The 25,585-nt window shown below is 41.3% G+C and overlaps 1 protein-coding gene across 2 annotated transcripts in view; it reads left to right on the forward strand.

Annotated features, from left to right (window-relative positions):
- The first annotated feature begins 2,164 nt into the window (after positions 1–2,164).
- fam204a (family with sequence similarity 204 member A) overlaps positions 2,165–25,585 on the forward strand; it is a 43,940-nt gene continuing 20,519 nt past the window's right edge. The window contains exons 1-5 of one of the 2 annotated variants that reach the window (XM_015944134.3): positions 2,165–2,519; positions 2,642–2,723; positions 2,817–2,847; positions 5,447–5,549; positions 10,186–10,275. In XM_015944134.3, the coding sequence (XP_015799620.1) occupies positions 2,301–2,519; positions 2,642–2,723; positions 2,817–2,847; positions 5,447–5,549; positions 10,186–10,275 (525 nt within the window). In that variant the 5' untranslated portion in view covers positions 2,165–2,300. Of the gene's footprint in view, positions 2,520–2,641; positions 2,724–2,816; positions 2,903–5,446; positions 5,550–10,185; positions 10,276–25,585 lie in introns of both variants that reach the window. The other variant, XM_054749911.2, reaches the window with a different exon arrangement.

Here is a 25,585-nt window from a genome sequence, read left to right on the forward strand (position 1 = left end):
ATATATATATATATATATATATATATATATATATATATATATATATATATATATATATGTGTGTGTGTGTGTATATATATGTGTATGTATATATATATATATATATATATATAAATATATATAAGGGACAAGGTCTGGGCTGTCAAAAGGACAAAATCCCCAATTTATGGAAAAAATGCACATAACAAGTCCTCAAAAATTACAGTTTTGTCCCCTAAAACCTAAAAACACAAAATATAACAGATTTAGTCAAATAAATCAAGATAAACAAATAAGAAAATATATCTCATTTGCATTTTGTATTTAGATTTGATAGTAAAAATAAATGCTAATAACTTCATTGTTGTTTTCTTTTAACTTTTTAGAACTGAATCAGGATGCTGCATCATTTTAGGACTTCTCATCAGTAAACTTTGACTAGTTAGATAAAAAGTCCAGAGCGCTAAACGAACAGTCCAGTCCAGCAGTCGACCTCTCATCCTACACATGGCTGCTGTGGGTCTTACGCCTTATAATGCATTTATATGACACACACAATACAGGCTATAATTTATGTATATTATGGGCCTTGCAATAAGATGCAACCAAAAGGGGCCTAATGTGAATGTCTGTGAAAGAGCAATTTAAGAGTAGATGCCTGTGCCAGTGCCAGGGGCTATACAAGATTTGCATGCTAATTATTCTAATAATAATGTTATGCCCAAAGCACTTTAAGTAAATTGCAAACCACTGGTCATAGAAGGGAGGCTTATCTCAGCCAGAACATGACACAAATATAGGTTAACATTTGAATGATTCCTAGTAATTCACGGACCGGTAGCCATGGCTCACCTCAATTAGAAACGCTCCACAACAGTTTTCTATCCACTTTTCACAATTCAGGATCAAATTTTTAACGTGGATGCCATTCAAGGACTTTGAGGTGTTTGTTCTGAGCTCATTTTTACTAAAGACCAGTGGGAAGCTGTGAGGGAGTGGGTTCAACAAAACCAGGCTTTCTTCTCTAACCCAGTTTACTTCAGGTGTGCTGTCAGGACACTTCTGGTGTTACTTCCTGTTGTACAGGAGGACAAAATCAACTTCCACTTGTCTCAAGTCGTGCTAAATTACTTCAACTAAAACATGAGATGAAGGTTGATAAAAATGTAAATCGGGTGTTTAGGTTGAGACCTAAATATATGTCGATTGTTGAGACAGAAAGCTTCATAGAGACTCGTTACAATTTGTTCCACTGTTTCTTTACTGAGATATTTCAGTTGAATGTTGTATTTATTACATATTCTGTTGTGTGCAGACTCGGGCTGGGCTCTACATCGAAAATGTTTCGTTATCAAAATACAAAAGTTATGGATTTCCTATCAATTATAGAAAAATATAAAAACATACAAGCTCATTTTAGATCAATACTTTATAATAATCATAAATGGCAACCCTAATCTTTTTATCTACTTATTCATTTTCTCATTATTATTATTATTATTATTATTATTATTATTATTATTATTATTGTTGTTGTTGTTTTACTATATACTTTTTTCTATATTTAATATGAAACATTTCTACATAATCATTGTGTTGGTCAAACTTGATGATAATCTAATTTGAAGTAACAAAAATTACAAATAAATAAAATTATTAAGTTGAGGTGGAAGTAATGTGTTTTTCGAACTTCCATCGCTGTATTTCATAAACTTTCTAAAAATAATTTACTGACTTTATCTGTTAAGACGGTTTCAGATGCAAACACTTGATGTATGTGTTTTAAGATGGGAGCAGATTTTTTAAAATTTACATTACTGGGAAAAAGTGACATAAAACGATCTATAAACGCTGTTTTAGCCAGATTTTCTGCCTGAGATTTATAAATAAAAAGTGAGCAGGTTGTGCTTTTTTACAAACATTCAAACCAGTACTTGAACTCACCATCACCTGCTGCTTCGCAGATGTTGAGTTCAGGGACACGGTTACCATGGTGATTAGCAGGGTGTAAGGACAAGTTGCAACTCGCTTTCAGCTCAACAAAACAAAGAAAAGCAGCAAAACTTCGAAATCGGCGGACGACAGCTTTTGTTTGAGCTAGTTTTAGCTAGTTCTGATACAACTCTGATTGGACGACACCGACACCTCCGCTAATGATGAGCCAATGAGCGCTTTACAACAATAAACGTCACCGTGTTTACCCGGAAATGAAAACCCCGAACGACCATTTAACTTGTTTATTTCTCGTAGTTTCGTATATATATATGGAACTTTTACCTAAGTAAACAATAAATTATATCTGTGCACACAATTGACTCAGGATGTACAGTGGGCTTCTGCCGAAAGATTTAACCGAAGACGATCTGAGTTCAGACGCCGAGCTAGAAGATGGTGTTGTCAAGGGAGACGATGAAGAAAAAGAGTTTGGTGAACATTCAACAAATACAATGCCTGTGGTGGACGCACGCTCGCCTCACTTTGGCGCTGACGATGACTCTCCGACATGCAAAATGCCAGGCGTATCTCAGGGAGCGTGGCAGGTAATGAGCTAGCCAGCTAGCTAGCATCCATTCTGTTTATTAGCAGTAGAAGAAAACATAACAGCCAAGAGCAGAAATAGCTTAAATATTCTGTTATTCATCATTAAATGTTTGTGCTAAAGAAATTCCAGGAGCTCCGTAAAAAGAAAGATGAAATTAAGGCTATGGAAGTCCCCCAGAAAAGGAGAAGACGACGAAAGAGAGGTAACAGCAGTGAGATCATCTTTATTGTCTCTTGAAAGATTCTTTATAGCAGGTTTTTAACTGAACTTGATTTGTGTTTTATTGAATTCGCAGGCAGAAAGTGCGAGGAACCTGCAGACACTGGGTACAGAAGTTCTTATCGTTGTTTTTATATATAAGCAACTAAATGACCCATGCAAGTAAGGAAATGAGTTATAATAGCAAATATCTCAATATAAACCTTACAAATAGCACATGGGTCTGCGTGCAACCACCATGGCTGAAAGCCATTTCCACCATTGCTTCTGCAAAAAAAAAAAAAACCTTTTTATTCAGAAATTATTTCTATCTTCTGATATCTAGATAAAACAACGTTTCCCTGCATGTTTGTGTGTTAAATACAGCTTAGGTAGCCTTAAAATTATTTAGTTTTGTTGTCTTCGTTTAGGCAAAACAAAAACGATCAAATAAGAACTAAAGCAAAACAAGTAACACACCATGAAATAAACAAAGCATCGGGCTCTGTCTTTATGTTATATAAACATCACGTTATTTATGAGTGAATTTTCCTCAGATCACCTAAACTTTATTAGCATTTTTATCCGTGTTGGGTTTATATTTCAGTGTTTTTTCCTCGATGTAAGAACAATGTGCTTAAGCTGACCCAACATAAACCTTTGAGGTTTTGGTATTCAGTCAGTTCTAAAAGGTCTGCCGTTTACCTCAAATGTGTTGAAAAAAATGTTTCTGGTATGTCAGAAAGCCCCGTAAATAAAGAGCAACATTAGAGAGGAAGCTGAAAAAAATCTGTTAGTTTTAAAGTAAAACTTTGTTTTAAAAACAGTTTTTAGTTGTTCCCATTACCGAAATGATGGATGAAAGTTAGAGAGCCACTTCTGCATGTTTATTAGTAAAAGAGTTTATTTAGTAACCATTATGAGGAAATCAAACACCTTTCTTTACAAAATGACCACATTTAGCATGTTGTTCTTTGAAAAGACTAGTGTCGTGTCAGTAAATCAAAACCAAAACAACATTTTTAGGTCTCACAAATAAACTAATGTTAATAAATATTTCTATATTAATATTCATGACTTTTGTATATGAAGCCAAGTGGTGTTGTCATTTAATCACATCAGAAGCATCGGGATGACACATTTCTGTTGCTACTTACACAAAATAAATAAATAAATAAAAGATTGTGGCTGTCCCAAATAACTATTAGGATGATATACAACCACAAGCTCACTATTGTGTTTGTGTTATAATCTTTGTCCTTACCCTCTCTGAACTTTAAATATTCCTGCCAAACCTGGGTGCATCAAGTGGTGCTGGTGATGTCATAAATAACCACACGGTTGCATGTAAAAATAAATGTGTAGCGTGAAATTTTAGATGTTAATAAGTGAATTTGGCCATAAAATAACGTTGCACAAGTTGTGAAATTTTTTGGCATTGAATATGTTTTAAAAGAGCAGTAACACCGGGCTGATCCTAGACTAGCCATTAGCCTATCAGTCTTAAGCTGTTTTCACTAAACAATGCCGTCAATTTGCCGCAATGCTGAAGCGACATGAGGGAGGCTTAGGTCATAGGGGTGCGGGCGATGGTGGCATAGGAGCTAAGTGCTCGCCCCGTAATCGGAAGGTTGCAGGTTCGAGCCCCGCTCAGTCTGTCGCTGTCGTTGTGTCCTTGGGCAAGACACTTAACCCACATTGCCTGCTGGTGGTGGTCGGAGGGACCGGTGGCGCCAGTGCTCAACAGCCTCGCCTCTGTCAGTGCACCCCAGGGCAGCTGTGGCTACATCGTAGCTCATCCCCACCAGTGTGTGAATGTGTGCGTGAATGGGTGAATGACTGGTTGTGTTGTAAAGCGCCTTGGGGGGTTCCAGGACTCTAGAAGGCACTATATCAAATACAGGCCATTTACCATAAATAAGTGGTCAGACTGCGGCAGTAATGTTGTGCAGTCTTGTCCTTTGCGATGGCGGTATGAAGAGGTAGGGGGGCGGTCTCTGCACTGCCGTGAACTTGTGTTTCTCTTGGACATAATTTGCTTTTTATTGAGATCGAAGCCACGCTCAAAAGTTTTTATTTACAAGCCGCTCCTAAAGGTGTCTGTCCTCCACAGTACCTGTGCAATCTCTGGTGATCTGACATCCAGCTCTGACGGAGAAAAGCTCCTGGAGCGCTGCATTGCTCCAGATTATCATCTCAGCTGATTCCGTTTCTAAAACTGAAACATACGACCCATTTTCACTTTCATTTTCAATAAAGTTGCTGCAGGAGCTTGGCAGCAACTCCCCATCTGATCATGACATCTCCCCCTGTTGCACCAAGGCGTAATTGCCATTTATAAGGTAATTACAGCATTATTACTACCAAACAAATGTCGCAAAATTTGCACATCGCCATGCCGGCATGGAGTGTTTATCACACACACCGTTGCGGTAATAATACGCTGATTTGCCGGCACTGTGTGGCTCGTAAAAATGGCTTTATAGGAAATTAACCACTTCTCCAAACTGAGGCTATTCAAGAAGCTGTCTACAAAAAAAAGATCATTAATTATAAAATTTGCACAAAAGGAATGTTAAGCATAATTGTTGAGCATCAAATCTAAACCTGTCACTCACGGTGACATCCTGATGACAAAAAATTTGTTTTACTGTTGAAATAGATTTAATTTAGCGTAAAAGTCAGCTGTAAGTAGTTTTAACACCGTTATCTGGTTATTGTCGTCAGAGAGCACCACGATGACCCAGACGAGCGCTGGGATGAGCTGAAGCAGTACTTCGGTGTGAATGATCGATTTCTTCCCCCCGCCTCCTCCACACCCCCGCTGAAGGTAACACCGACTCCCGCCCCCCCTTATCTCCCGATGCTAAATCCTGTGCATGTTGTGGCTGTTTGACACCTCTCCTTTCTTTCCTGTCTGGTATCTTCACATTGTTTTCACGTGATACGACGTGGATTAGAGGAACTCTTTCACCTGACAGAGGGAAGAATATTAGAGATTATGCTCAGCAGCGTTTAGTGATAAGATTAGGATGGATCTCCTTTCTAATGTGGTTAAGATTAGACTGAGATGTGGCTTTTTCACTGGAACACCCCCCCCCCCCCCTCTCATAATCTAAAAGAAGGCATGTTCTTTGTGAGGCCTCAAACCGAAGCAGAAACATTTAAATGAATAGTTATGTAACTGATAGGCATGGCTTATTAGTTTTTGTAGAATTCATTATTAAAATGAAAATTAAACTTTCTTTTAATGCACTTAGTAATGAATGAACCTTTTATGCAAAGGCTTGCAAATTGCAAATGAAGGAAAGTGTGTGCGAGCCTGAGCAGCATTAAAACTGACCTCGTGATTGGGAACTGTTCTTATTTCAATTTCAAATGCCTTTAATGGTTATTTTTGTAGTATTTTGTGCTTAATTTATCTGAGAGCAGCATAAAATGGAGTTTTCGCTGATGGTTGCCTTATTTTAATTCGTACAATAAAGGAATAAAAGAAATGATTAACAAGCTAAATCACACAGAACTTGGCCACATGGACATAATAATGATTTTCTCAAACAGCAGATCTTCATAACTAAAGTATTATTTTAAATCTGGCAAGAGTTATACACACGACAGCTGTCCTAATTCAGTTACGACCAGCTTTTCTTCACTCGCCTCAAACAAATCATAAGTGTGTGTGTGTGTGTGTGTGTGTGTGTGTGTGTGTGTGTGTGTGTGTGTGTGTGTGTGTGTGTGTGCACGTGTGTGTGTGTGTGTATAAAGTGTCTGATTTGGTATGTATCTTGGATTTCGGATCATTTTGGGTACAGTGAGGGCAGAAAGTTAACGGGCAAACCTTTAAAGGCATTTCAAATAAAACTTTGCTTGCAGTGAATTCACAAGACAAATTTTTGTAGATAAAATGAGAATGCATGCAATAAAATAATAAAATTCAACTATATTTTAGCATCAGAGTGTTTACTTTTAAGGAAACTGACATTAAGGTTGGTTTATGCTTGACGCGTCCGCGAGGTCCGCACGGCTCCGCGCGGAAAATTTGCGTCATTTTGCGTCATTTTAACAACCACTCCCCTCCACCGCGTCTCCGCACGGCCCAAGATTTCCGCAACGCGCACCTCGGAAAATTTCTAACCACGCGGACGGTCGGACGCGGAAAAACATGGCGGACCGGCACGGCAGAGGTTCGTAAATACAGACATTTGTATGATTCAGCTCTCAGAGATCACCGTGATCAACATGTTGTTAATAATTCTTGGAGAGAAATAGCTCGCACTGTCGGAAAAGACGAGAACGCTGTTAAAAAATGCTGAAATACCATGTTGTAAACAGTAATTTCTACTTCTACTATGGTGTAGTGTTGGATGCATGCTGTAGAGCTCCATGCTGCCCCCTGCAGTTTGGGAGAATATTGGCTCACCGCAGAGACAAGCCGCATGATCCATAAACGCTGCGAGTTGTGAAGCGCGTTCCATCCGCGAGCCGCATCACCGCGCGGAAAGTGAATGCGTCAAGCATAAACCAAGCTTAAGAAAGAAATAAAGACAATGATCTTTTCTATAGCGCCTCTCAAGATAAAAGTCACGAGGCGGTTCACAAAAACCGAAAATTCAAATATGAAAAAGAAGCCAAAAATGTTGAAAATATGTTTAAAGTGAGAACAAAAGTGATTAAAAGGGAGAGAAAATGAATGAGGCAGGCACCATCCCTCTGGTCTTAAGTCTGGTTTAAAGACACACTTTTACAATTGGCCTTTACCCATTGAGTCACAAGTCAGACTTGGTTTAATTGTGATTTTATTCTTTTATTGTTTAGAATTTGTATTTAAGTTCACTTTTATTATGACTTATTAGAATTTTTTATTGTCTTGAGTGTAAATTTTTTATATTCTTTGCGTTTGCTTCATTTTTTTTTATTGTGAAAGTATACAGGCCCTTGGGCTAGTACAAAGGTGTTGGAAGGTGCTATAGAAATAAAGGATGATGATGAATGATGAAGAATAGGACAGGGGGAAATCAGTGGATCCCGGGAAAGGCGGGATAAGAGCAGAAAAAGGAGAGAGTGGTGATGAAGGTCACACAAAGCCTGAACAGGTGAGTCTTCAGCGGCTTCTTAAAGGAGACCAGACTGTCTGACTGTGAGCAGAACCTCCCTGAACCGTCTGTGCTCGGCTTCTGACCAAGTCCTCCAAACACACCCACATCACCCCGCTTCTCCTCCAGCTTCACTGGCTGCCAGTCAACTTCAGGGTTCATTTCAAGATCCTGGTTCTGGTCTATAGGGCCTTACATGGACAAGCACCATCTTACATTGGTGATCTTCTTAGTCCCTACACCCCCAGCAGGTCCCTGAGGTCCAGTGACCAAAGCCTACTGGTTGTGCAGCACCAGGCTAAAGACCAAAGGTGACAGATCATCTGCTGCTGTGGCCCCCAGACTCTGGAGCTCTCTCCCCCTGAGCCTGAGATCAGTGGACTCAGTGGTCTCCTTTAAACTCACCTGTTCAGGCTTTGTGTGACCTTCATCACCTCCCTCTACTTTTCTGTTCTCATCCCGCCTTTCCCGGCATAAACTGATTTTCTTCTTTCCTATTTATTTTCTCTCTTCCTTTCCTTACATTATTTTTCTTTTCTCCCTTTAAACATATTTTTAACATATATGTTCTTTTTTTTTTGTTTGTTTGTTTTTGTGAAGTGCCTCGTGATTTTTTGCTTGAGAGGCGCTATATAAAAGATCGTCTTCTTCTACTGTGTAAAATGGCAGACTTGACAAGTCAAGCAACTGAGTCTGAGGCCAGAAGATGTTCTAACGGTAAATACTGTTGTAAAATAAACCTATTAGTAGAGATGAGTCCTTATCCTGAACGTGGTGCTGGAACGTGTCAGAAGTCAACCAGCATCCCAACGGCTGGGAAACTAGTTAAGCTGTTGCGATACCACCTCTGAACACCAGAGTTTCCAGACTGTCTGTGTTCCATAGTCAACCTTAAAAGGAGAACTTCACACTTTTGGCTTACTTTTAGCACCCCCTGGTGTCCATTTTAAATCACTGTGGTAGAAACAAACCTGAAACTCTCCTCCTCGTGTTTTTAACACCTTTATCTGCTCAAAAGTCTTCTCAGCCTTCACTAGTTTCAACAGGAGAGGTTCGTCACTGAATCAATCAAATCAGCTGTGTTCACGATCTAAAGCATGCAGGAATCACGTCTCTGGGCTTTCACCAGTCAGAAATCTCCCCAGGTTGACTCTAATTAGACTCCTGTTGTCGAACGTTCTTCTTGTTTCTTTAGCTTCATCTGAGGCTCCACGATAAACACGTTACAATAAATGCTACTCAGGTGTAGCGCGTTAGTCCTGAGGTGTAAACATCATAAAGTGTGACTTTGTGAGACTTCAGAGAGGTCCGGAGAGGCTGAAGGGGTGCTCACAAAGGGCGGAGGGGGCTGAGCGACTTCGTTCACCCTGTAAAAGATTATATCATTTTCTTGAGCCATTGGGAGCTAAAATAATGTCTCCAGCTGCAGAAAACACACTGTTGCTAGGGACGGGGCAGCTCGTATGGTGCGTCCCGTACTGCTGCTAAGAGTAGTAACCAGTGTTTAGCGCCGTCATGGTTGCTAGGCAACAGGAGTTGCGTCGATGTAAGAGAGGAAATGAATCTGAAGACCGTCCAGTCACAGCCGTTCACTAAAAGTCTTCCTGGCCTGCTGTGCAGTACTGACGTGGAGCGTAGGTCGGGTCCTTCAAAGGATTCAGCTCCTGAATGTGGACACAGCCACGTGTCGGTGGCTAGAGTGCAACGAAATTTCACTTCTGTGTGGGAACTCGAACATTACGTACAGAAGAATCTGAGTATGAGTCCACGTGCTGTTACACCCCGTATATGTTGTTGTAGAACCCCCAACCGAGCTGCTCCCAGAACCAACGCAGGTCCAGAATGACCTCAGCCTCCCCGTACCTCCTCGTGGTTTTCAGAAAGAGATCTCAGGTGAGGATTCAGGTGTTTTATCAAAGGAGCTATGGCCCCTAACCCACCCTACCCTCACCCAAAGAAAAAGATCCTCTGTGCTTTAGGAGATTTTAAATAAAGGTACCAACCAAAGCCTGTTTTTGAGTCATTTAATGAAAAATTAAAAAGTAAGAAAATCTGTGTTTGTTGTCTTTTCCTGCATCAGTAACCAGGAACTAGTCGGCACCCCTCCTTCTTTCCTGGGCTTGCAACGGAAATGTGCAATTAAAGAATTACGGTGATATTCAGTGATCTCCTGTAGCATTCCTGAGATTTCCTCGCTAATATCCAATAAAAGATATTTTCATTTGTGAAGCAAAATCTACATATTTGTGGTAAATGGATGTTATATTAAAAATAAGACCCCAGGGACTTTTAAAGTTACTCTTTGATTTTTTTTCTTCCTCCTGCTTCCTTGAAAAACGAATATCTCATTTTTTTCTCCTCCGTCTCTCGCAGTCCGGCCTAGAAAAGAGCATAGAGCAGGCCATAGCTGAGGGGGACATCGCACACGCGGAGGAGATGAGCGACAGGCTCGCCACTCGAGAGGTACGTTCACTCGATAAGAGATCTTTGAGGCGCTCCTGCTGTGACAAATCGGGCTAATGGATCTGTGGCCATTTTTTGCTGCAAAGACAGAGAGGAACAAACCCATGCAGATATCCACCTTTCAGTCCCGCAGCCTTTTTCCATTGAGTTAATAGAAAAGCCCTCCCCTTAGTTTTGAAGTGCTGCAGCGTCTAAAGGACTTTTGGCTTTGCTTTTTAATGAAGGGCACATTCCTTTTCAAGCCAACTGTTAAATAATTCTCCAGGTAAGAGTTTCCTACCTTTGAAGTGTGCATGTCCCTGAATGCGCCGCCTGAAGTTTTGTAACTAACTGCTTTGGTGGGCATCGAGGATCAAGTGGTTTCAAAGTAATTTAGCATAAAATGTAGCCCCCACGCTTGCATAATTGTGGTTAAAAAGACACAGAGCTGCAGTGTGATCCTCCGCAGAGGGAGAAAACCACGCCACATCAAAGTTGAACTGCTTTGTTTCAGGGCCGTCAACACAAAGAAGTAGGGCCGTGTCGGCCTTTGTTTTGTTGTCGGGAGAGTTTTTCAGTAGAGCTGCAATAGGAGGACCCCCCCCCCCCCACACACACACACACACATTAATACATATCTAAAACATATTTTACTATCAAATACAACAATCTGCTCTTGATCAAAGGGCTGGGTGATGTGGCATAAAGTCTAACACGATATATTGAGGATTTCACCTCGATATTGATAAATGGCTATAACTACCAGTGTACGCAGAAACAAAAGTTGTCCACTAGATGGGGCTGTCACGTGACTCAAGGTGGTACAGCTTCTTAACTCATTCACTGCCATTGACGACGTGGGCATCAGAATGAGCCCCCGCGCCGAGAGAACAAACATCTCAGCTCTGAAGCCGATCTTCATCCGCATACGTCACACGTCATATGATCAGGAAGCAGAAAGTCCATGTGTTAGATCGTTTTGGGCCGTTCCTGTAGAAAAAAGTGAGGCGCGAACCGGAAAAGCGCCTGCCGATCACAATTCGACACGGATTATGAAAGAACGGATAACGCTCGAAACATGCAGATTCTTCCTGATGTAAGAGGTGAGTCTCTGCTTTGTTTTGGTCGTTTTGGCATCGACATCATCCTAGCGCGTAACGTTCCGCGACTCTTAAAAAACGGCAAGAAACGCTGGCAGCGAAGGCCTTTAGCGATCAGGAAACGGCTGGCAGTGAATGAGTTAGGCTTGGTTTATGCTTGACACATTTACTTTCCGCGCGGTGATGCGGCTCGCGGATGGAACGCGCTTCACAACTCGCAGCGTTTATGGTTCATGCGGCTCGTCTCTGCGGTGAGCCAATATTCTCCCAAACTGTAGGGGGCAGCATGGAGCTCTACATGCATCCAACACTACACCACAGTAGAAGTAAAAATTACTGTTGTTTACAACATGGCATTCCAGCATTTTTTAACAGCGTTCTCGTCTTTTCCGACAGTGCGAGCTATTTCTCTCCAAGAATTATTAACAACATGTTGATCACGGTGATCTTTGAGAGCTGAATCATACAAATGTCTGTATTTACGAACCTCTGCCATACTAGTTCTTGCCAGTCCGCCATGTTTTTCCGTGTTCAACTGTCCGCGTGGTTAGAAAATTTCCTAAGTGCGCGGTGCGGAAAGTTTGGGCCGAGCGGTGGAGGGGCGTGGTTGTTAACATGACGCAATTTTGCCGCACGGAGCCGTGCGAACCTCGCGGGTTGCGTCAAGCGTAAACCAACCTTTAAAGGGACGTGAATGTTAACAATCTACACACATCTTTCAAATTTTTATTGTCAAATTTATTGACACGGGAAAAATGATCTCGATAAGAGTCAGAAATTTTGATAACGATAAATAAAAAAAAGACTTATCACAATATCATTTTTCATATTAGTCTATCCATATAAAACAAGTCACTCTGGCGTCAGTCTTTAAAGACCAAGTTCACTTGCTTTTTCAACAAATCTGCAGTAGTATAGTTTAAATGAATGTCTCGTGAGTGGATCTCTGTGGGAGAAAAGCTCTGGCGCTCCTGTTTCAGGAAATAGAAGTAAGCCAGAGGAGAGGGGAGCAGCAGACGGCAGTCTTATTTTCTGATAATTGGACATCTCTCCTCTGATTGGCTAACAAAGCAACAAACTGTTTCATGTACCGTTGTACCCTAGCAGGGGCTATCTCAAGTGCAGGCCAGTTATCAAATACCAATAAACAGTCATCTGATAAGCTAAGAAAGTTTAAAAAAAAGCATATTTCTTCATATCCTACATTTGTTAAAGCCACCAGTGTGGAATATTTCAATGTTTCCACACTAAATGGGACTGCTGCTACTCTGCTAAATAAAAACATGTCGCTTCTACAGAGTGAAGACTAAAACAACTCCAGAAAAAACCTAATGTGTATTTTACAGTAGCTAAAAATAGACTGTGACATAACGTCGCTATGCAATATGGTATAGTTCTAAACAAACAAGCATGTTTTTTGCTTGGGTGCCTATGGGTCTGAGTCTCTGCACCTGTTTTAGAGATGTGTTGTCGTCTCCTAAACAAGTTGGAAAGGAAGGAAGCACCGCTGTTGTGGGAGGTGCTTCTCACACTCTAGAGACCCTGACTGGATGTCAGAGAGGACTTTTTAAAATCAAGGTGGTTCACGACAACGTGAAACGGCTAGAAAGGGGAAATGGCTCAAGCCAAAGACGGACAAAGCAAAGCGGTGGCAGTATTTAGGTGGAGGAGCTGATTTTCAACATGGAGCAAATCAAAGGTGTGTGTATATTTGTTAAGGGAAAGGTGGGGAAGGACCTACTTCAGAGAATGACGAGCCGGTACCAGCAACACTCTCAGATGTTGGCTTATCCAGGAGACAGTGGTGTAAACGAAGACGTCCAGCTGAGCGTCTCAGGCAAACATCATCTAAACGTGGACGTAAAAGGCTTTTGACAAGAGGCTGACCCTGACTTTGGAATTGTCCCGCTAAACAATGAGCTGGAGACAGATAATAAATTATGGGGTCACAAGGTTCATAGAAGCTTGTTTGCTTTGTGGGGTTTTGGGTTTGAGTGTTGGACCTGAGGACGGCGTTCAGAGGGAAGTTGGGGGCGAATAGTGTGGAGCTACTATGAGGCTTCAACCTGATATCTTGTTTCCTGATTTAAAATGAGTCTGACTGCTGCGGACAACTGAATGTCAACAAAAGTTAGTCTTGAGGTGAAAACAATCCCCTTAAAGGTCTGATTCTTATATAGCTGAATGAGTAGTGATGAAGCTAGGACTGAAATACCACCAGGTAGGGCTAGGTGATCTATTGTTTTCTGATATTGCTCTGCAAACCCCATCACAGGGTATCCGCGGGTCCTTAAAAAGTCTTAAATTAGCTTTTCCAAATTTAAGGCCTTAAAAATCCTTAAAAATGACAAATAATCCTTAAATACAGTTTCCAAAGGTCTTAAATTACCAAAGACCCAATAAACAAGATTCTTTTATTTCTATGAAATTTTCATGAATTTCTAGTTAGTCTTCAGCATTTTTTGTGTATGATGTTGGCGTAAGCAGAACCGTACACATTCAGTTGCTTGTGAAATGGGACTACTTTTAGATGAGCACATTAGCTGGTTAAACTAGTGGGAGCTTGCGCCATGGGGAAGTGCAAGTTCGATGGTAACTGGATGGCTAATCCCATGTTTGCGACGCGGTTAGCACCGGTTCCAGGCAATAGCTGGAAAATAAAGCTTACATTTAATTATAAAAATAGCTTAAATTTGGTCTAAGTGGCCTTAAAAAAGGTCTTAAAAAGTCTTAAATTTGGCTCCCTTACACCTGCAGATACCCTGCCATCAACTACCCCCGGTCAGGCTACATAACCATATAACAATTTAGTATGCCTGCCCAGCTCTGGCTTCACTACCTGTTCAGGTGCTTTGAGTCAAGAATGTGCAATAGGGTGTCACTTAGGTACCATGATTTAAAAAAAATTCATAATTTCCTTACTCTCACCCTTCAGATCTGTTCCATTTGGTCCAAGATTATCGTGTGTCAAATTATTTCAAGATCATGTAATATTTACAGGTCGCCCAACTGCATTTGGTTGATATAGCAAAACTGGTGACGCTATACACATTTTATTAACCGATTAGACGAAATGATTTTGCTCAACAACATAGAACAAAGATAGACAATTTAATAGTGTTTCATTTATTAGAAAATAGCCACAGTTTGATGATCAAATAGTCACAGTCACAGTACAGCAAGTACACGAGTTCAGTGATCATTGTCATTTGTCACCAGTTATAGTTCAGTCTTCCTTGTGCTTGGATGTAGCCGACGATGATCAGAAACGACCTGCAAGAGAAACTGCAGGTCATCTTCATCCCTAGTGAGTAGGGTTGTCACGGTGTGAAAATTTAACCTCACGGTTATTGTGACCAAAATGACCACGGTTTTCGGTATTATCGAGGTATTTTTTTAAACGTGCTAAATTTTCACACAATTAAACAAACCCTGTATGTCAGGAAACTTTGTCCTCAGTTTGTGTCTAAATTTTGCCTAAAATGTGTTTTTTTAATTATGCTGTTTATTTGTTTACATTTTTCCCCTTTAGTCTTTAAAATACCAATATTTGCCCATAACTTTTTATTTTATGTCTGTTTGATGTCATCATTTAAAAAATATTAGATCAGATGATACTCAGTACTCAAGTAGCCTTCTAATCAGATACTTTTTTACCCTTACTTGAGTAATAAACCCTATATCAGGAAAATATCGTCCTCGGTTTGTGTCCTTCCTGTGAGCTTTGCAGATGTGGGAACATGTCATCAGGCAGTAATCGTTGTTAAATTCATAATTATTAACGGAGAGAGACCAACTCTTATCTGCCCCTGGGAGCCCCGTAATGCATAGCGTCATTTCAACATGGCGGTGTCCGCGACACGGTTTATATGCAGGTAGCGGCGCTGCGGCTGCTTTATATAGCGACTCGTTGCGTTCTCCCTCAACCCAAATCCTCGGATCACGCATTTTAGCTAAAACGCTAACGTTAGCTTGCCTTGCGTTGACTGTAGAGTTGTGGGTGATGGTCACGCAGATGTGTCATGAGATTTGAAGCGTTGCTGCCTTTCACAGACACTTTTTCTGCACGTGCTGCAAACAGGATAGCCGTCTTCTATCAGCTGTCCCTCGGCATTCTTCAGATATCCAAAAGATGCCCGTACTTCCCACTTTGTCTTCTTTGAGGGATAATAAATGTCCTCCTGAGCGCTGCCGTCTCCTCCTTTGGCCATTATTTCAGCTTTAGCTTCAAGAAAGTTTTGGTCGTAAACAACAAAGTGCGCCTGTGCCGCCGGCAACTTCAGCAGATGATACGGTGGCTGGTAAGGGTCACCGCGCCTACGCCGCAGCCACGGAAATCCACCGAGATAATATAGTTTTTTAAAAAACAAGACGGTTATTATTATTGTCAACTTCTTTTACCGAGGTTTACCGCTACACCGGTTACTGTGACAACCCTACTAGTGAGTGTCTTATATTCTTGGATGAGTGCTACTCCCCTCTCTGCAGTGTCATTGACAACTTTCAGTGTTGAAAGGTGACGTTTCCCAACGATGTATCCTTCTTGTGATGGCCAGATATCTGCATCAGTGGTCAAGAAATCTGATGGCAGTTTGAGGCAATGAAACAGATTCATCGAGTTGCTAGTTACACGCTGATCTAGAGTGATTGTCCGGAGTTCCTCGAGGTTAATTTCTGCTCGCTTTGATGGTTTGTCTTTACCTTTCTTCTGCATAGCCGCAACCATCACTCTTTGTTGAGGAGACGACTCGGTCATCAAACAGAGACAAACCCACAAGGTCTTGCGATAAATACCTCAGATGGGAAGACAGTTTCTTTGCTGTTGCTGTTGATATAGCTTGATTGATGGATGAATATTCAAGGAGACTGTTCATCAGCTGTAGGGCTGTCGCGGTTGAGGAATTCCCCCTGCGGTGATTCAGGGTGGCTTAATATTGCGGTGTGCGATATTATTGCAGCACTGTTTTTTTATTGCAGTACTATCTAAACATAATGTTTACACATTTAAAAAAGGTTAAAAATTGCCGTGCCTTCTTTTGTAACACTTTACTGAATGCAGATCAAAGGGCAGTAACAACACAGATCGCAGTAACGTTTGTTTCTCCGACAGTCGGAGTCCGACTGAACTTAAAAACAACAAAATTCAGGAGAAGGATAAACTTTTAAATGCAAATTTGGCTGCAGCATCTAACAAATAAGAAACAAGTCCCCATTTTGTTTAGTTGTTTAAAATCAAGCATAAAAAATCACATGTACCGGGCGCGGGGCACTATCATTTCACTTTCACTTTCACACACACACGAATGACGGTGATTTATAGCTCGGTCACGTCCTTGTTGCCCACAAGGAAAACCAGCATGTTAACCACATACGGTTTGAGAGAGGATCTGAGAGGGATGGCAACATTTCCAGCAACACTGAAAACCCTCTCGGATGGTGCACTCGTTGCACTAACGCACACGTACTTGCGTGCGACTGGCGAGCAAAGGGAATCTCTCCCGGTTGTTGTTGCTCCACCATGTCGGGGGGGGTTTCCTTAGGGTGGATGCATTCCTCCTGCAGGTAGCGAGTGAGCTCCAGCTCAGCTCAAACTCTCTTCGGGACAGTTGCAGAAGCAGTGCTTGTCCGGGACTTCAGCAGGTCTCCGAGCGTTTATTATTATTTTTTTGCCGCTGGTGGCAGCTCCGTCTCGGCCAAGGACTCTGGCTGCGCAGCAGCTGACGTACTGAAAACCAAAGTGCTCCCAAAGGAGCGAAGTAACGTTTCGTTTTGATACCAGTGCAGCCATCCTTCTCAACATGCATCATTGAGTTGAATCATGTTCAGTAATCGCGGTGGCCCATGATGCAGCGCGGTGGGCTTCTTCATATTGCGATATTTCATTTTTGTGGTTACCGTGACAGCCCTAATCAGCTGTAGATCATTGAGAGGAGCAGAAATGGCTGAAGGGGCTGTTATCCAAGTCTTCAGGTATACTCTCACTGCAAAAACTGCAAGGTCTCTTAGACCTGTCTGCTCCCTTGCTTTCAGCTTGAATTCTTCACAAAACAGCCATATCTTCAAAGCATACAGAACCTTTGACATCCACCTTGCATGATGTATAGATCCTGGAGCCATGATACTCACTCCTCGCGAAGGAACTTCACCAACGAATATGATACCACCTATTGGTGCAAATAAGTATTGGCCAAATTTTGTGTCTAAAAATGGGTGAGGTTTGAAAGAATAACAAACAGGTTTCTCTGAAAAAGATTGGATGAGGGAACTAATTAACTATTAAATGTTAAATGTTAAGGATGCCACACATAGAATAATTAACTTCCATAGAATAGCTAAATACAGTGATCCCTGGTTTATTGCGGTAGATGCGTTCCAGACCTGGCCGCAATAGGTGAAAATCCGCGAAGTAGGGACACCATATTTACAGTACAGTACTATATTGAATTATCGTACGATCACATTCTCTTTTTGTGGGTAAAACTCAAGAAAAAAAATTTACTTGGTTTTTTTTATAGTTTTATTACAGCAAGTGCATTTTATGATGAAATTGATGAAAAAACAGGAATTTCTTGATATTTCGCATAGAAAAATACCGCGAATCGGTGAAAAATACCGCGAATCGGCAAATTTCCCTTAGGTAAGGCTCCAAAGAAAAAATCCACGAAGTCGTGAATCCGCGATAAACGAACCGCAAAGTAGCGAGGGATCACTCTATCACTGTCAGTTTATAAATAAGTAAGACGTTGATGTGGCTAGCAAGATGGGTACCTGTAAAATCGTGGTCATCATGTGGCATAATTTACCGTGCAATGCAAGCTTACAGTGCTAACAAAGGCTTTGGGCTACCTGTAAATAATGATATTTTTAAGTGAAAATTTTTCTGGGTCCATTTTATCACCAACAAAACAGATCTAGAGGGTGAGATATGTGTAATTCAGACTTTCATTTTTAAGTGACACCCTAATGTCCAGAAGAACAGTTTGATTGATGGATCAGGATCCAATCATTTAGAATGTCCCCATCTAAATGATTGGGTGTTTTTTTGTACCTGTCAGAGATTTTTACTATTTTTCTCTTTTATTTATTTATTTTTTTTTTTTACTTTGGTTTGTGAAGTGCAAAAAAATGCTCCAGAAAAACATCTCCTACCCACCTTTACCCACCAGGTAGAGCCTCTCCACACAAGGAGCTTTATGTGCACCAGTAATTGAATTGGTGTTACATACATGGTCCAATATGTCCGATACTTAAAGCACTTTGGTCTATAGCAACAGAACTCCTTCCCATCCCCATCTTTGTTCAAATACGAACGGGTGAAAAATGCTCTTGTGAGCGCCACCTTCACTGTTCTTTCCAAAGCCTCTTACAGCACCGGTGGATTGGTTTTAGCCTGAGCTCAGGTTCTCCCCTCCCCGGCTCCTCGTTTCTTGCCAGAGCTGTGATGGGACTTGACAGCAGTCTGGCAGCAGCATCAACTCATTATCGTTGAGCAGTGATAACTTCATTTCAGGGGAGTAAGAAATTAACCATTTTTTAATCCCGTAACCAAAGTGATGCAAAGTTTTACCTATTTGTTTATATTATTTAAAAAAAAGCTGCTTCACATATTACGTGTACATAAAAAATAAGGAAATGAAGGAGGCGAAGATGCAAAATCAGTGTAAAATAGTTCTTCTAAATAGCACAGACTGATCTTTCACAACAGAAGATCGATCATCTGTGGCCTGAATCATTCTCAGGGTTATAATTAAATCCCTCATTTGGTTTGGAAAGGCTTAGATGTTTTAATTTGTTTACGGTCATAACAGCAAGACATGATCACGGCAGGCATTTTACCGGAACAATAGAGCGAGGTTTTTATTTAGCAAAAAAATGCTAAAGCATCCTGACAGCTATGAAGAAGTAAAGAGGCCCGTTTGTCCCTTTAGGCATTGTTTTGTAAAGAAAGCGCTGGTACATGTTGAATGACAATGTTTAGTGTATTTACACCCTCAATCTTACAGATTCCCTCTTATCTTCACAAAGCAAAGGGAAATGAAAAGCAGATAGTGAGCTTGCTGTCAGAATCCCCCTTTTAAAGGAAGGCCATGTTTGTTTCTGTTGACTTGAGCTCCCTCAAATCAATTAATGATTTCCATTTGTTCTGCTTGCCTCTTTTTTCAATCCGAGCATTCAAATGAACTGATTACTAACTTGTTTTTAATATACAAACTTTGAGATATGCACCCTTTCATCCCTCCGACTTCATAGACTCTCTGCAGTTTGAGTCCTTTTTAAATTCCCGTTGCATTTCTACGGCTGAAAGCTTTTGTTTAAAGATTAATTAACAAAGACGCGTTCGGTTATTTAAAGTGAACGTATTAACGAGTCCAAAGATGTAGCAAAGAAATTACATATTTTTCTAGGTAACGTACTACTTTTATTGACGTAGTTTAGAGAAAGCTCTTTAATGTATTCCTCTAGTCATTGCAGATAGGATTTATTTTTCTCTGTTGATCCTCTTCAGTGGGTTTAGATTTCTCTTCACAAGCTTTAGAGAGCAAAAATTAGCATAAAAAAGCTGTTTGCAATAGTTCTAGTAGGTCTCCCGTTTAGGACGACTGGGTCTCTGTTCTTTGATTGCGACTCATTATTCTAATGTGGCAGGAATGGCACATTCAAACCACCCAGATCCTGACAGCAACTCTTCTCTGACAGACAGATATTTTCCCCTCATTCTTGGTAAATGGCGACGGTGGCACAGGAGTTAAGTGCTCGCCCCATAATGGGAAGGTTGCAGGTTCGAGCCCCGCTCAGTCTGTCGTTGTGTCCTTGGGCAAGACACTTAACCCACCTTGCCTGCTGGTGGTGGTCGGAGGGACTGGTGGCGCCAGTGCTCGGCAGCCTCGTCTCTGTCAGTGCGCACCAGGGCAGCTGTGGCTACATCGTAGCTCATCCCCACCAGTGTGTGAATGGGTGAATGACTGATTGTGTTGTAATGCACCTTGGGGGGTTCCAGGACTCTAGAAGGCGCTATATCAAATACAGACCATTTACCATTTTTACCTTTAATTGAGCGGATTACTAATTACTACAGAATATACATGTGCAACTCTGCGTGAGCGATCATATTTCTAAAAGAACAAGTACTCACCTGTTGCATCCTTGTTTGCTGCCATGTGGGTTTCAACTCTAAACATTAAAACAACCCGCTCATCAGTCTGTGTTTGCATGTGCTTCTAAGTGGAGCTATGGTGATTATCAAGGTAAAACTAAAACCCTTTATCCTAGTTTACATGTCCGTTAAAGAGTCGACGTGTTGTTGAATATGAATAAAATTATGTCCAGTCGTTGAAAAATATTGGTGGGTTTGTATTAGGGTTGTCACGGTAACCGGTATAGCGGTAAACCCCGGTAAAAAAAAAAGTTGACAATAAAAATAACCGTCCAGTTTTTAAAAAACTAAATTATCTCGGTGGGTTTACCGCGACCGCGGTTTTGGCGCGGTGACCCTTACCAGCCACCGTCGCTTCTGCTGAAGTTCCCGCGCACACGCACATTTTAGTTTGCAACCAAAACTTTGAAGCTGAAATAATGGCCGAAGGAGGAGACGGCAGTGCCCAGGACATCCATCAGCCCTCAAAGAAGACTAAATCGGAAATATGGGCATATTTTGGATTTCTGAAAAATGCTGAGGGACAGTTAATAGAAGACGGCTATCCCGTTTGCAGAACGTGCAGGAAACAAGTGTCTGCAAAAGGCAGCAACACTTCGAATCTAATGGCACATCTGCCTGACCATCACCCACGTCTCTACAGCCGGTGCAAGGTAAGTTAACATTAGCATTTTAGCTTAAACGTGAGGACGTGAGGACTTTTGGTTGAGGGAGACTGCAACGAGTCACTATATACTGCAGCCGCAGCGTCCTCTGCCAGCATTTAAACCGTGTCACGGACACCCTGTTGCTGGATGAAGCATCTTATTTGTTGATGATGAAGAGAAATATACAATTAGTTCCTTGTCATTGATTTGTTTACTTATTCAATGCCATTTATACTTGAACATTTGGATTTGATTACATAGTGTAGTAGTTATTTTAGTAATTTGTTTAAAGTGGCTATTTATTTTAACTACATATTTTTTTAAGGTTGACTTGTACAGTGCTCAAGTCAAGTGTGGACTGGAGTTTTAGATTTTCATTTTGATAATGAAGAAAACAAGTATATGAGAAAACAAGTGATGTTTCTTTGATTTGTTTACATATTGTTTATGTTTTGAATGTTTGGATTTGTATAATTTAAACCTGCACTGACTACTGTAACATGTTCCAGAAAAAGAAGCTATTTGTTCCTTTACTTGTGAAAAGTTGCACTTTTGCTAAGGCTTTGTGTTATTTTAGGTTTAATAAACACTGTTAAACCTTTTCTAAACTATTTCAGTTTGTGTAGAACAGGACTATCAATGCTTTCTTAACATATGCAACACCGTTTAAAAAATACCGCGATAATACCGAAAACCGTGATAATTTTGGTCACAATAACCGTGAGGTTAAATTTTCATACCGTGACAACCCTAGTTTGTATCATATAACCATAGAAATCGAGTCTAAAGTACATAGGGTGTGGGTCGTCTAAAACTCTAGGGCACGCCATATCAGACACCATGGTTCCTTCTGGCCGGATCGAAGTCCTGCGTCTGCCGATGACATCATACTAGACGTTTGGCTGGATGTACAAACTACAGAAGTTATGCTACCGCGTTTGAAAACATTTAGGTAGTAAGAAACATGAATTTTACAACAAAACTGCTAAACTTTTTACAAAACCGATGCGAAAGAACAGAATGAAGAGATGCAATATATTTTGGCCAAGTGGTATTGTCGCAGTTTGACATCATCGGTAGGTGCAGGACCCCGAGCAGATCCGGAAAGCACAGCGCCAGGAAACTAGCATCAGCATTGCCTTCTCTGGATGGAATTAACTGAAGGACCATCAAAGTCTGAGAAGTCATGCTGAGGTTGCATGCTTTCTGCTCCACAGGTAACAACATTTACCGTAATGTTTTTTAAACTAGCAACAGTCACGGCTATATGGTGTAAAACTACCCTGAAATGTATGTACTGCCCCCTAGTGCCAGCAAATTACACACTGCCACTTTATAAAAACGAGTTATTGCATGAGATGTCTTCCACTCTGCTACGGTAGGTGGTGATAGGCTTCTGGTTGGCCGATAGCTACACAAACGGTAAACAAACGCTGTCTGGAGCGAAGCAGAGAAAAAGCAGGATTGGTGAAATGGCCGAAGGAACAGACAACAGCAACGCTGCATCACAGCTTATTTGGTTCATACTGTCAGTCTGATGGTGTTACATTGTGGTGATGATGTTATTAGAAGACTTCTTCCTTGATCCCAACACTTCTGCCAGTCATAGCTTGGCTGGGCTGTTTACATGCAGAGGAATTTGGTTTCGAACTGTGTTATCTGGGTACTTCAGCTTGACTAGAACTAGTCCAGTTCAGTTTGACTTCAGCCAGGCTAACTTGCATTTTAAAAGTCCGACTTCAGTCTAAGTCGGGCACTAATTGGGTTTTTGAGTGTTTGGTTTGGGATTTTTTATGCCCAAAACAAGCTCTTTCAAAAAGTCCCTGTTGTGACCTCTACGGTTGTCACAGTGTGAAAATGTAACCTCACGGTTATTGTGACCAAAATTATCACTGTTTACGGTATTATCGCGGTATTTTTTTTAAAGTGTTACATTTTCAGACAACTAAATAACCCCTATATAAGGAAAATTTTGTCCTCATTTTGTGTCCTTCCAGTGAGCTTTGCAGATGTGGGAACATGTCATCAGGCAGTAATCATTGTTAAATTCATAATTATTCTCGGAGAGAGACCAACTCTTATCTGCCCCTGGGAGCCCCGTAATGCATAGCGTCATTTCAACATGGCGGTGTCCGCGACACGGATTATATGCAGGTAGCGGCGCTGCGGCTGCTTTATATAGCGACTCGTTGCGTTCTCCCTCAACCCAAATCCTCGGATCACGCATTTTAGCTAAAACGCTAACGTTAGCTTGCCTTGTGTTGACTGTAGAGTTGTGGGTGATGGTCACGCAGATGTGTCATGAGATTTGAAGCGTTGCTGCCTTTCACAGACACTTTTTCTGCACGTGCGGCAAACAGGATAGCCGTCTTCTATCAGCTGTCCCTCGGCATTCTTCAAATATCCAAAAGATGCCCGTACTTCCCACTTTGTCTTCTTTGAGGGATAATAAATGTCCTGAGCGCTGCCGTCTCCTCCTTTGACCATTATTTCAGCTTTAGCTTCAAGAAAGTTTTGGTTGTAAACAACAAAGTGCGCATGTGCCGCCGGCAACTTCAGCAGATGATACTGTGGCTGGTAAGGGTCACCGCGCCTACACCGCAGCCACGAAAATCCACCGAGATAATATATTTGTTAAAAAAACAAGACGGTTATTATTATTGTCAACTTATTTACCGGGGTTTACCTCTACACCGGTTACCGTGACAACCCTAGTGACCTCACAAACTAGGAAATTAACATAGAACTGAAACTGGCAAGAATAAAACTGGTGAGATTGCTTTTTGTGAGAGGGAGTTTATGCAGAGAATTTCATAAACATCTTTTTTATCAACCAATCAACTATTATAACTTTAAGAAGCCATAATCTGTCTCCTTTAAAGTAATAACTCACCGACTTTAGCTTTGTTTCCAGTCATTCCTTTTTAACACATGGTACCTACAAATGTTCCTGAAATAACCTTAAAACTTGAAGCCTCCTCGTTCTTGCATGCAGTTTAGAGGAAATGATTAAGAATTCACAGGAGATGAAGTAGTTTCTATTAAATAAGAGGAAACCTGAAGTCATGATGATGCTTGTTTAAGTTATTTGGGTAAATGGACGTTTATTCTGATTAATTATGCATTTAAAACTCTAAGATGTAGTTGATGTGTAGAGTGTCAAGGCAAGTGATGGCAACACCACAAACTTGTTTAATCACTTGAAAAGAAAGCATCCCAAACAATACAATGAGAGCCAGCTGGCAGCTAAAGCTAAAAAGCCTGCGGCTGCAGCGGCTAGTGCTTCTTCCAGGCAGCAAACGCTAACAACCACTCACAAAACTCACTCCCTACGACAGAGACAGCAGACGATGGAACAGCGTGACCGATGCAGTGACGTACCACTTGGTTAAATATTTGTGTCCCGTGCGAACAGTAGGAGTGGGATTTAAGAACATGATAAAAACATTGGATCCGCGCTACGAGTTTTCCAGCCACAAGTATTTTTCGAGCACAGCCATTCCACGCATGTACGCTCAATGCAAAGTGAGAGTTGCAGAAAATATTCAGAATGCGCAGTTTTTTGCTACCACAAGCGATCTCTGGTCCAGTCGCCCATCAGAGCCTTATTTGAGCTTAACTATCCACTACATGAGCAACTGGGAGCTACATAGTATTTTGAACAAGTTAATGTTTGCACAATACGTTTGCAATTGACATGTTTGCACTTTAAATATGTTTACGATTTTAATTGATGTTAAGTTACTTGAAAAACGAGAAAAACAGATTTTTGTAATCGTTTCTCTCAGGGCTTTTATCATCTCTGGTGTGAGTTTAAAATATAAGTGTGTTAGCACTGTGCTGATTATCCCTAATATGAATAAATGTTTATTTATTCAATGTTTCTCTTCTTTAATACACAATTGAAGTTATGCTATTCATGGATAAAAAATCGTGATAAAATCGAAATCGTGATAAAATATTGGAAAAATCGTGATATTCTATTTTTGCCATATCGCCCAGCCCTACTGGTGACTAGGGCTGCAACAACGAATCGATAAATTCGATGAAAATCGATTACTAAAAGCGTTGGCAACGAATTGCGTCATCGATTCGTTGTGTCGCACAACTCTTCCAAAAGCGCCCCCCCCCCCTTCCCGCCCGCCGTTGCGCGCAGACCAGAGCAAGTCAGATCAGCGCGAGGGAGAGCCGGCAGATCAGCGCGAGGGAGAGCCGCAGATCAGCGCAAGGGAGAGCCGGCAGATCAGCGCGAGGGAGAGCCGCAGATCAGCGCAAGGGAGAGCCGGCAGACTTGCGCTGCTGCGAACCGGTTCCGCATTGTTGCACAGCGATCCAGGCTGCTGCTTCCAGGGCACGGTCCATTCTCAAAGTGGCGCAACCAAAAAACTATAATTAGCACACGATCGTTCATGTCCGCACATGTTCTCTAT

The sequence above is a fragment of the Nothobranchius furzeri genome, chromosome 12, assembly GCF_043380555.1.
Source record: "Nothobranchius furzeri strain GRZ-AD chromosome 12, NfurGRZ-RIMD1, whole genome shotgun sequence".
NCBI classification, from domain to species: domain Eukaryota; kingdom Metazoa; phylum Chordata; class Actinopteri; order Cyprinodontiformes; family Nothobranchiidae; genus Nothobranchius; species Nothobranchius furzeri.